Below are 11,567 nucleotides of genomic sequence, written 5' to 3'. Positions count from 1 at the left end.
TCCCTTTATATATATGGCATTATCTATAAAGCATAACATACGTACGTACATTTAAATTTACTCGAAAAGGTTTGCTAATTTCTACGCACTTTGGGAATAAAAGTGCAAAGAAACGCTCACAAAAGCGCTGGTTGGTTGCTATCTCCCTCATTTTACCATTTTTTTTCACCACAGCAAAACACTAGGATTAAACTAACAGAATTCTAACTGCGTATCGATGCATTTATACATTTTTCATTGAAAAGGCGAGCATGTATTCAGGGCTGCTCAGTCGGCTGTGCCGCATCCCCATGAATTCCAGACTTCAGTCATGTTCACCGTTACTCGCCACCGAGCGGCGATTCAATCAACGAAGAGCACCTGTCGTACCTACCGCACGTCTACTGGCTAATCTGCCTGTCCATCATAAAGTTGTCGGCAGGGGATTGCTTCACTGGGACGTCAATCAGGTTAGGGAGGCGGGCCAGGGGGAACGCTATAAAAGGAGAGCCGAGTGGGCCGTTGCGGAATTAACACTTCTAACAGCGTGCCCGAGCTAGGTCGGTGCTAAACGGTGAGAGGAGGGGGAAAAAAACGAGAGAATGGGAAACCCTCGCGTCTTCTTCGACATTGGTTTTGATAAGCAGTCGGTGGGCCGCATCATATTCGAGGTAAGTGTTTAGTTTCTGGGGCTCCCGATGGCGGGGATGTGGTGCAGTATGGCCATGTGGTTTTGGGCCGGCCGCCTCCATTTTAGCCGCACCCCGTTAAACCAACCACGCGGTTACCGGAAGCGTTAAACCTCTTCCCCCCCCCACTCTGAGCATAGGTGGTTAAGATTAAATACCCTCCCGCATGTGCCCGAAGGTGGTGTTCGCTGTTTGCTCCCCTATCTGGGATGGCGATTTGGGGGGGGGGGGGGTGGTCGAGGCCTGGGACGCCTCCTCAGCGTCCCCCGTCCGCCGGCCACGTGTCGGGTGGCGTACCCTGCCACATCCTTCACTGCTCTTTTAATGTATAGATTGTGTTCTTTTCACGTGTAAATCGGTTACCAACCCAGTGTTGGCGATTGACGATCGGGCGTCCAGCGGTGCCCGCCATTTCATGGATGGGGTCCTCTTGCGAAAATGACCTGTGGCCGCCATGTCCGCTAACACGGCAAAAAGAAGTCGGGCTTGGAATCGCCCCAGAGCAATCAATGCGAGCAAAGGTCTATCGGAATTCACCACCCCACCCCCTTTGCCGAATAAAACCTCAACTCTGCGTTCATATTACTTAACAAGACTGCTTAATTGCCTCTCTCTGTTTCTACCCTCTAGCTAAGGAGCGATGTTGTTCCAAAAACTGCAGGTGAGTTTGTTTCTTTTTAATTCCTTAAACGTGTTTAAGTATAACCTTAGTTACTTTATTTTTAATAAACTTGGAAGTGCAAATGATTACGTATGGCATCTGCATTTTGCTCGCAAGACCAGGATTTGCTGCTATTGCAACTGCTCCAGACATTCATCACGTTTGGAGGAAATCGGTTCATTTCGGCATAAATGTGCTGTAATTTTAATTTGATACTTGGTCTGAAAAAGAATTGGCTTTTTTTTCCAATTTGGTAGTTTGAATGGCAGAAAGGTACTGGACCTATCAGATACTGGTTTATTATTTTCACTCGTACCGAAGTACAATGTAGAGGTTGTGCATACTGTTCATACAGAACAAATCATTACACAGTGGGAGGTAAAGTGATAAGTGTAAAAGCTCTAGAGAAAGTGCTCCATTTAAAGGATAAAGTTCAAGACCATAACGAGGTAGATTGTGGGGCAAGAGACATTCAACACATCTGTTCAATAATCTGTAGTACTGGAATAGAAGCTGTTCAAATTTCCAAGTAAAATTAATTATCAGAGTATGTACATGTCACCATGTACGACCCTGAGAATTTTTCCTGCAGGCATACTCTGTAAATCTACAGAATAGTAACTATAAAACAGGATCAATGAAAGACCAAGCAGAGCATAGGAGACAACAAACTGCACACGCAAATATAAGGAGTCCTTAAAGTGATATCATTGGTTATGGGAACATATCAATAGATAAGTGTCTTTACTCTCTTTTGTTCAAGAGCCTGGTGGTTGAGGAGTAGTAACTGTCCTTGAACCTGGTGGTGCAAGTCCTGAGCGTTTCATGGCAGCAGTGAGAAAAGAGCATAGCCTTGCTGCTTTCTTGAGTGCCATACAGGTTTCCCCTGCTATCTGAAGGTAGAGCGTTCCTATGAAACGCTTTGTAGGCTGGAATGTCGTAAAGCAAATAAGCAATTTCCATTTATTAATATGGGGAAAATTTTTGAGCGTTCCCAGACCCAAAAAAATAACTTACCAAATCATGCCAAATAACACAAAACTTAAAATAACAGTAACATATAGTAAGAGTAGGAATGATATGATAAATACACAGCCTATATAAAGTAGAAATACTTTTCTGCAACACTGTCTAAAGCCTGGTTTATACTTCTGCGTTAATTGGACACGGTAACCTACGCACGTGGCCTATGCGTGTCATGAGCATTTATACTTGTGCGTTGGTGTGTCTGCGTTGCTCGGCAATTAGCGCACGTCACGCATGCGCACTCACCTGCCCGCACAAGGCTTCATGGTCATGGTAGTCTCGGGGTAAACAAGACGCAAGCGTCTTTTTCTTGTGTGAAATGTGTCCTCCATAATTTCCGAGGTCTGTAAAGCTTTATGGAAAGCATTGCAGCCAGAGTTCCTTCCTTGCCCTTCAGTCACCCAAGGGGAAGCTATTGCAGCGTAGGATGACATGCGATGCTACCAAGCGGACCAATCACAGTTGCGTTCTGCGATGCGCGGTTACATTTTGGAGAGGTGCGCGTCGACTTTGCGGCAAAGCAGACCTTACGGCGATGCGTTGGTGCAGAAGTATAAACCAGGCTTAACGCGGCAAAAATCTCGTGGAAGCGCTCTCAGCAGAAACACTCTCCAGCAACCTTTAAGCTATGAAGCTGCCAAATCATACCAAATAACACACAAAAATACACAGCCTATATAAAGTAGAAATAATGTATGTACAGTGTGGTTTCACTTACTGGAATCACTAAGACTCCACAATAAATTGCAGTTTTGTCACAGTTAAACACTTGTACAAATAACCACCTGATGCAATCAGCAATTGCCTCTGATCTGGGCTGACATTTATGTGCCGGGTGGCACCTAATTAATTAGACAATAGGTGCAGGAGTAGGCCATTTGGCCCTTGGAGCCGGCACTGCCATTTACTGTGATTATGGCTGATCATCCACAATCAGTACCCTGTTCCGGCCTCTCCCCATATCTGCTATCATTAAGAGCTCTATCTAACTTAGCTTGTTTATTTCGGCTTTTTTCTTAAAGATGTGCTGGGTGCGTCCCAACTACCACTGCATTCTTCGCGGCAATGTACTGGTCCACGGTCCGGAGGTTGGGGACCACTGCTTAAAACTATGAAGATGCCCTCACCTCAAACCGCCCATGACTATCTTTAAGTTCCACTTTCATCACCATCCTCTAGTGCTTTCTGTTTCTGCTTATTAAAAAGACTTTACAGATTTCTCTTTAAGTATAAGAAAACTTAACGGAACACCATGCTTTGTGCACCCATCAATCCACAAGCAATAGACTTTCCATTTTATCCATTATTGGATGCTGACTAAGAGAGAACACTTGGCTACGAGCAGAACCAACAGTAACATCGACAGCATTCAAAATTCTTTCTCTCTGTGTATAAATAGTGCGAATGGTGGACACAGGCAAATTCAACACGTGGACAATGTCCTTATTTTGTTCACCACGATCGAAATGCTTAATTAGTCTAGTCTTACGCTGAGTGTAACACCCTTACAAGCTCTTTTAGGCTTTTCTGATACCTTAGGACTCATCTTGCTAACGGATGCACAAAATAAATCGAGATAAAGCATGAGTTTAAGCAATGGCGGCTAGAATGCAGTTCCAGGGGAGGAGCTTGGCTGTTCGGGTGCGCGCTGCCTTTTTTCGTAATGGTGAAAATACCTTCTGTTAGTGAAAATAGGTAACTAATGTAGGTCTTTCATTACAGCGAGGTGTCGTAAAGCAAACGTTTGAAAAATGGGGGGGGGGACACTTGTATATGCTTTCAGGCTTAATGGGGGAGGCGAGAACAGAATGTCTGGGTGGGATTATGTTGGCTGCTTTACTGGGGCAGTAAAAAGTACAGACAGAATCCATGTGGGGGAGGCTGGTTCCTGCGACATGCTGAGCTATATCCACAACTCTGCAGTTTTGTCATGTACAGAGCAGTTGCAATACCAGAGCTGTAATGTATCCAGATGGAATGGTGCTTCAATAAAAATTGGTAGGTTTGAAGGGGCTCCATTCTTCTGAATGGAGCAGGTTGGGTATGGCTGATAAAAGATTTGCATTATGGTACTATCTAATCTACAAATTATTTTTTGTTTGGAGTAGGGTGTATGCTTGGGTACATTAGAAGTTAAGGTTATCTTGCCCATGAGTCTGAGTGTAAATTTACTCAATCTGTTACTGTCTTCAATAGAGAACTTCCGTGTGCTTTGTACCAAACCAGAGGGTGAGGGGTTTAAGGGATCAGTTTTTCACCGAATAATTCCTAAATTTATGTGCCAAGTAAGTACACTCCTTTAACAATTGATGTTTCTATTTAGATTTTTTTTTAACTATTCATGCATCTCATTTCCAAAGTAATGCACAGGAACCTATGATACTGACTTTTCTAGGAATATGACAAGGAGGTTGTATTTCTTTGGGTGGATCCCTTATAATATTTTTAGGTGCTTAACATTTGGATATGAATGGTTTTGTTTAATATGCTGCTTAATCTCTAATGATGGAAGGTTTATTCATTTGACTGGGTGAAATTAAGTAATGGGGATAATTGACTCGTAACACACTAATTCATAGAAACAGGCTTGTGTTGAACTGTTCTGCCTAGTCCTGTTGACCACCATCTGGACCATATCCATCCCATCCAAACTTAACCTTAAATGTTGCAATTGAACATGCATTCACACTTCCACTGGCAGCTCATTGCACACACTCACTGAATGAATGAAGTTGTTCCTTGTCAGGTTCCCTTTTGCCTCTGTTTCACCTTTCGCCTCAAGTCTGGCCCAAACTCAGTGGAAATTGTCTGCTTGCATTAAGTCTATGTAGTATCCTCAGTTTTGTATATCTTTTATAGCACTCTAATTTTGCACATATTGTGCTAACTAACTACAATCTTAATTCTTTAACAATTGAAAACTTTGAATAGGATGTCAGTACTACTGGAAGACAAAAGGTTGAATGATATCAGGAGTGAAGATTGCTTTTAATTTTAAATTAAACATAATTCTGGAGATGGTCAGCAAGAGCAGAATTAGGCTGTCAAGTCTGCTCACCATTCAATCATGATTGACCCTTCTTTAAATATCTCTTCCTCAACCCCAGTTCCTGGCCTTCTCCCTGTAACCCTTGATGCCATGTCCAATCAACCTACCAATCTCTGCCTTAAATACACCTAACGGCCTGGCCTCTGCAGCTGCATGTGGGAACAAATTCACCACCCTTTAGCTAAATTTCACTATCTGATTTGAAAGGGCGCCCCTCTATCATGAGGCTGTGCGGACTCTCCTGCCAGGGGAAACATCCTTTCCATATCTACTGTCTCGGCCTTTTATCATTCAGAAGGTTTCAATAAGATTCCCCCCTCCCCACCCCCCGATCCTTCTGAATTCCAGTGAAGACAAACCTGCAGTCATCAAACGTTCTTTGTATGATAACCTTTTCATTTCTGGAATCGTCCTTGTGAACCTCCCCTGGGCCTCTCTAATGCCAGCATGTCTTTTCTAAGATGAGGGGCCCAAAACTGTTTCTTAATACTGGAGGTGAGACCCTCACCAGTGCCTTATAAAGCCTCGGCATCATATCCTTCCTTGCTTTGCAATTCATTGGTAATTGGGTTTCATTCCTCTTTTGGGCAGCATCTGATGATGGAAGTAAACTTTAAAGATGTTACCTACACAATTTTTAAAAATCTGCAGATAAGGTACTGTCAGACTGAAAGTTCTGATGAAGGGTCTTGGCTTGAAACACCAACTGTGCATAGATGTTGCCTGATTGAATTCCTCCAGTGTTTTGTGTGTTGGTCTAAAACACTACCTCGTGTGCCAAGATGAAATGTGAAGCTGCAGGCACTTAGGTGGCTTCCTGAGGAGTTGGGAGTGGTCACTGTGTAGTGGTATCCCAAACAGTTGTATTGGGGCCACCACTTGTGTACAGATCTTGGGATAATTGAAGCTTGAATGGAGAAAATGAGGATGTTAGTATTGATGTGTACATTTAGCCACCAGTGATGAAAGTTAACAGCTTGAGAGGCCTTAAAGAAGGTGTTAGCTGCAAAATTGTATTCTAGTTTGAAAGGAACTCATTTTAGATGAACTAAGTCAGATCAGATGGACACTGGTGCTGCTCTGGGATTCAGACAAGTGTTTTGAATGCTGGTTTATTTGCAAACTTGATGAAAGAAAATTTGTTCTCAGTGAGATTTGTAAGTCTGCTTTTGGTTTCTACAGGGTGGAGATTTCACAAAAGGCAATGGCACAGGTGGCAAATCCATCTATGGTAACAAATTTCCAGATGAGAACTTCATACTCAAACATGAAGGACCAGGTGAGTGAGACATTCTTTTGTAGTTTGTTTAAATTTTTTTTAAAAACTTGATCTGTCTGATATTTTTACCTTGTTGCAGTTCTTCATTTGAATTTTGAAAAATAATTACCTGACTGGAGTAACTCCCTAACCTTCTAGTTAAGAGTACAATTCAGGAGTGAATTTGGGAAGCTACAGCGGTGGCATGATCCTTTAATAACTGAATGCAAAAAAAGGAAAGTCTGGATTGGATTATCCAACAAATGCTCATTTCTAATTGCTAGTACTAGTAGTTGTGTGGTACTAGTTGACTGGTGCTTCTAGTTGAATAGGGTGTGTGTGGTTTTTTTGGGTGAGGAGAAGTTGTTGCTGAAGGGAAAGGTATTCAGGTTGTTATGGTTTTGTTCCTGTGAATAGTTCATGCCAGAAGTACAGTTCCTAGGTAGCAAATCCATATTGACTGTCTCTTGAGTTACTCATTAATTTGTATAGGCAGGTCAGGTATCCATATACTAGGGTGAATCTATATTTTTTTTTCCATGGCTCTGCATTTTTAACTGATGTTTTTTTTTCAGGAACACTGTCAATGGCAAATGCTGGGCCCGATACAAATGGATCACAATTTTTTATCTGTACTGCCAAAACTGGTTGGTAAGTTTCTTCTCTGCTCTAAGGCAGAGTTCCCAGGGGATTTGTGCAGTACTGTTGTATAGGATGTGGATTGTTTGAAATTGATTACCTTTCAGTGGTGAGTGTATACTTCAGGGTTTAAGATATCAAATATGAGCACCAGTAATACGATAAGACTATAATGACCTACAGTACTGTGCAAAAGTCCTAGGCATCTAGATTTTTTTATATGGTTGCAGATGGTATGACCGGCACAGAGCCCTGGTCTTAACAGTGAGGCTATCTGAGATTACCTGGAGAGAGAAAAGCAAGCAAGATAGCCAAAGTCTACAGAACAACTGTGGCAAGTTCTGTAAGATGCTTGGAAAGACCTACCAACCGATGATTCTCTCCACTGCCTCCCCTCCAAAAAACTGCACGACAGTATACCTAAGGGAATTGTTGGCAGTTCTTAAAGCAAAGGGTGGTCACGCCAGGTTTTGATTTAGTGTGTTTTTTTGCTACTTTTTTTTATTAGTAACTTAAAATTATTTTTGTAAGTATCTTAACATTTTTTACATGTGCACAGTACTGTAGGTGTGAATTAGGCCATTCAGTCCATTGACTGATGTAGCACTTGATCATGGCTGATTTAATTTCCCTCGACTCCATCCTCCTGCTTTCTCCCCCTTGCCTTTGATACTTTTGCCAATCAAGAACCTATTATTTGCTTTAGATAGTCATAGTCGTACTTTATTGACCCCAGGGGAAATTGGTTTTCGTTACAGTTGCACCATAAATAATAGTAATAGAACCATAAATAGTTAAATAGTAATATGTAAATTATGCTAGTAAATTATGAAATAAGTCCAGGACCAGCCTATTGGTTCAGGGTGTCTGACCCTCCAAGAGAGGAGTTGTAAAGTTTGATGGCCACAGGCACTAATGACTTCCTGTGACGCTCTGTGTTGCATCTCGGAATGAGTCTCTGGCTGAATGTACTCCTGTGCCCACCCAGTACATTATGTAGTGGATGGGAGACATTGTCCAAGGTGGCATGCAACTTGGACAGCATCCTCTTTTCAGACAACACCGTCAGAGAGTCCAGTTCCATCCCCACAACATCACTGGCCTTACGAATGAGTTTGTTGATTCTGTTGGTGTCTGCCATCCTCGGCCTGCTGACCCAGCACACAACAGCAAACATGATAGCACTGGCCACCACAGACTCCTAGAACATCCTCAGCATCATCTGGCAGATGTTAAAGGACCTCAGTCTCCTCAGGAAATAGAGACGGCTCTGACCCTTCTTGTAGACAGCCTCAATGTTCTTTGACCAGTCCAGTTTATTGTCAATTCGTATCCCCAGGTATTTGTAATCCTCCACCATGTCCACACTGACCCCCTGCATGGAAACAGGGGTCACCGGTACCTTAGCTCTCCTCACGTCTACCACCAGCTCAGGTATACCCAGTAACTTGACTTCCACTGCAGTCGATGGCAATGAATTTTCACAAATTATCACCCCTCAGACTCTTTACTTCCTCCATCTCTGTTCAGAATACATCCTTGTATTCTGAGGTTGTGCCCTCTGGGCCCTGGTCTTCCCCACTAGTGTAGTTTATCTTTACCCTTTTCCCTACCTGGATATGTATTGAAGCTTGTTGAATGTGAGCCATGGTCTGATCTTTTCAAGCAAAGGTTGTAGATAAAGTCTCTGCACTTTCTCTGACTCTACTTTTCTACAGACCACTCCTCTAATTTTTCTGCATGTGGTTTACAGCAGGGATTCCCAATCTTTTATGCCTTGAACTATTGCCATTAATCAAGGGTTCCATAGCATGAAGTGACTAATAAGCTTAACTGAATACTGTAACTGCTATTCAGTGATAATTATCTAAGTAACTGGTTTGGTTACTTCAATTCATTTCAAAGGAATATTTAAAATGGGAATGGTGACTAGCTTTCCTGAGACACAAGTCTACTTCTGTTGCTTTTTGAGAATAAGTATTTGGTTAACCTGAATAATTAAACTTTAGTTGATGTGATTCTTTCATGTATTTTTGTGTGTTAACTTGACCTTTAATCTGTCTTTTTTCAGGTTGGATGGGAAGCATGTTGTGTTTGGCCGTGTGGTAGAAGGCTATGATATCGTACAACAAATGGAATTAAAGGGATCGCAGAGTGGAAAGACAAGTGTTACTGTTCGCATTATTGACTGTGGAATGGTGTGATGAGAACATTCCTATGGTGGCTGCTCAGTCTTTTTTCCATTGGTACATTGCTATGAAGGTGGCAAAATCCAAATCTCAAGTTGATTTGTGTAATTGTACATTTCCAAGTTACCTGAGGCTTTTGCCCAGGTTGGAGCGTAAACCATCAATTTTCAGTGATCTGTGGCAGTGCTTAGCCTTTAACTTTTTCATGAGGTTTAATGGAACTATTTGTTTATTTTAGCCTTGTACTAAAACACTTCATTCAAATAAAATGTACATTTGCTCACCAAACCTGCTTCTTAAAAGTTCCTCTGTCTCAAAAGCTGAAGTCCCACCTATCTGCATCTGAATCAGGGGCCTCCATACCTCTTATCCATGTACCTATATAAACTTACAATTGGCCTTGCAGCTATCACTTCTGGCAGCTTATTTCACACTTGCACCACACAGAAGTTCTCCTTAAATGTATTACTTCTAATTCTACACTCCCAACCAGTGGGGAAAGTCTGCAGGCATATTTGTCCTCACCAATGACTTGGACAACTTCAACATAACATTCCAATCTTGTACCCAATACTTGTGATGCTACTTTCAAAGAATTGTGTATTTGTATTCCCAGGTCACTTTCTTCAACTGCCTGTCTCAATACCCTACCATTCAATGTGCAAGTCATGCCCTGGTTTGTCCTGAAGTGTAGCACTTCACATTTCTGCATTAAGTTTTTAACTATTTTTCTGCCCATTTTCTCAGCTGGTCAAGATCGTGCTACAAGCTTCGATAGCCTTCACTGTCTACTATACACAATTTTGGTATCGTCTGCAAATTTGCTGATCCCTGTGGTACACCTCTAGCCACAGGCCTCCAGTCCACTAGCCTACTTCTCAGCTCCTGCAAAGCCAATGTTGACTTAATTCATATGACTACCAAGCAAGTAAACTTGGACCAGCTATGTGGGATTTTTGCCTAATGTCCACATTAGCAACAACCACTGCTTTCATCAAACTTAGTCGTCTCAAAATACCCTTAAAATCAATTAGACATGACCTGATGTGCACAAAGCCATGTTGATTATCCCTATCTGTCCAAATTTTTATATATCCTATCCCTTGGACTATATTTTAATAATCTACCACAACTGAATCTGGCTCACCAGCCTATAATTTGCTGCCTTGTTCTTAGAGCTCCTCATGAACAATGAAATGCTAGAAGTCCTCTAGCACCTCACCAAGGACATTCTAAATATCTGCCAGGGCCTTGCAATTTCTGAACTAGCCTCCCACATGGTCTGAGTGGACACCCTATCAGGCTCTGGGGATTTATTCATCCCAATTCACCTTGAGGCTGCAAGCACCTCTTCTGTTACCTGGATATGGTCTGTGACCTCACTACTCTTTCTATGCCTTATGTCTGTCTCCTAAGTAAATGCAAACAGAAAAAAGTAATTATTTAATATCTCTCCATCTCTTAAAGCTCCATGCACAGGTGACCACACTGATCCTTGTCCCTTACTGTTCTATTGTTATTAATACAACTACAAAAGGCCTTGGGATTCTTTCTCATCTGGCACTCTACCTGTGGTTAGCAAAGGTTTTTAAAAAAAAAAAAAAAAAAAATAAAATTAATTGGGCAGCAGCACTGAATATAGTATACCAGGCCTGGGAATTCACCCCCTCAAGCTCTTGAAGACATTTAGTACTTACGTTTTAATAACACTCAAATTTCACCACCTTGACTGACACTGCCCCTACCTCCCCATTCATCTCCAGCCCCTCCCTGAATTCAACAACTACAACACCCTTTGGTGAATACTTCTCATTTGTATTTTAATATGTTCTCCAGGTCCATTTGCAGATTTCCTTGTGCTTTCCTCCTTCAATATAAAATATTTAGGGATTTTTTTCCTTAATCTTGTCATTTGGTGACACTTCAACCAAAATTTGCTCAATTCTGGAGGGAGGGAAACATTGAAAGGCCCAGACAGTGGATGTGGAGATTATGTTTCCATTAGAGGGAGATTCTAGGACCAGAGGGCACAGCCTCAGAACACAACAAAGATGAGAAATTTATTTAGCCAGAGGGT

At 42.0% G+C, this 11,567-nt stretch overlaps 1 protein-coding gene across 1 annotated transcript; it reads left to right on the top strand.

Annotated features, from left to right (window-relative positions):
• Positions 1–493: 493 nt before the first annotated feature.
• LOC140201902 (peptidyl-prolyl cis-trans isomerase-like) lies at positions 494–9,778 on the top strand. Its single transcript, XM_072266681.1, has 6 exons — positions 494–650; positions 1,299–1,329; positions 4,552–4,640; positions 6,587–6,683; positions 7,238–7,313; positions 9,373–9,778. The coding sequence occupies exons 1-6, from the start codon at positions 582–584 to the stop codon at positions 9,503–9,505; spliced, it is 495 nt and encodes a 164-aa protein (XP_072122782.1). The 5' UTR covers positions 494–581; the 3' UTR covers positions 9,506–9,778.
• The last annotated feature ends 1,789 nt before the right edge of the window (positions 9,779–11,567 follow it).

This window comes from Mobula birostris, chromosome 8 (assembly GCF_030028105.1).
Source record: "Mobula birostris isolate sMobBir1 chromosome 8, sMobBir1.hap1, whole genome shotgun sequence".
Lineage (NCBI taxonomy): Eukaryota > Metazoa > Chordata > Chondrichthyes > Myliobatiformes > Myliobatidae > Mobula > Mobula birostris.
Note: the sequence above shows the minus strand (reverse complement) of the source record. Positions and strands in the feature narration are given on the sequence as shown.

Excerpts from the sequence above, each read along its gene's own strand:
- LOC140201902 (XM_072266681.1), top strand. The coding sequence starts at position 582 with ATGGGAAACCCTCGCGTCTTCTTCGACATTGGTTTTGATAAGCAGTCG. Across the intron at positions 1,330-4,551 it reads TGTTGTTCCAAAAACTGCAG|AGAACTTCCGTGTGCTTTGT; the intron begins GTGAGTTTGTTT and ends TGTCTTCAATAG. Across the intron at positions 7,314-9,372 it reads TGTACTGCCAAAACTGGTTG|GTTGGATGGGAAGCATGTTG; the intron begins GTAAGTTTCTTC and ends GTCTTTTTTCAG.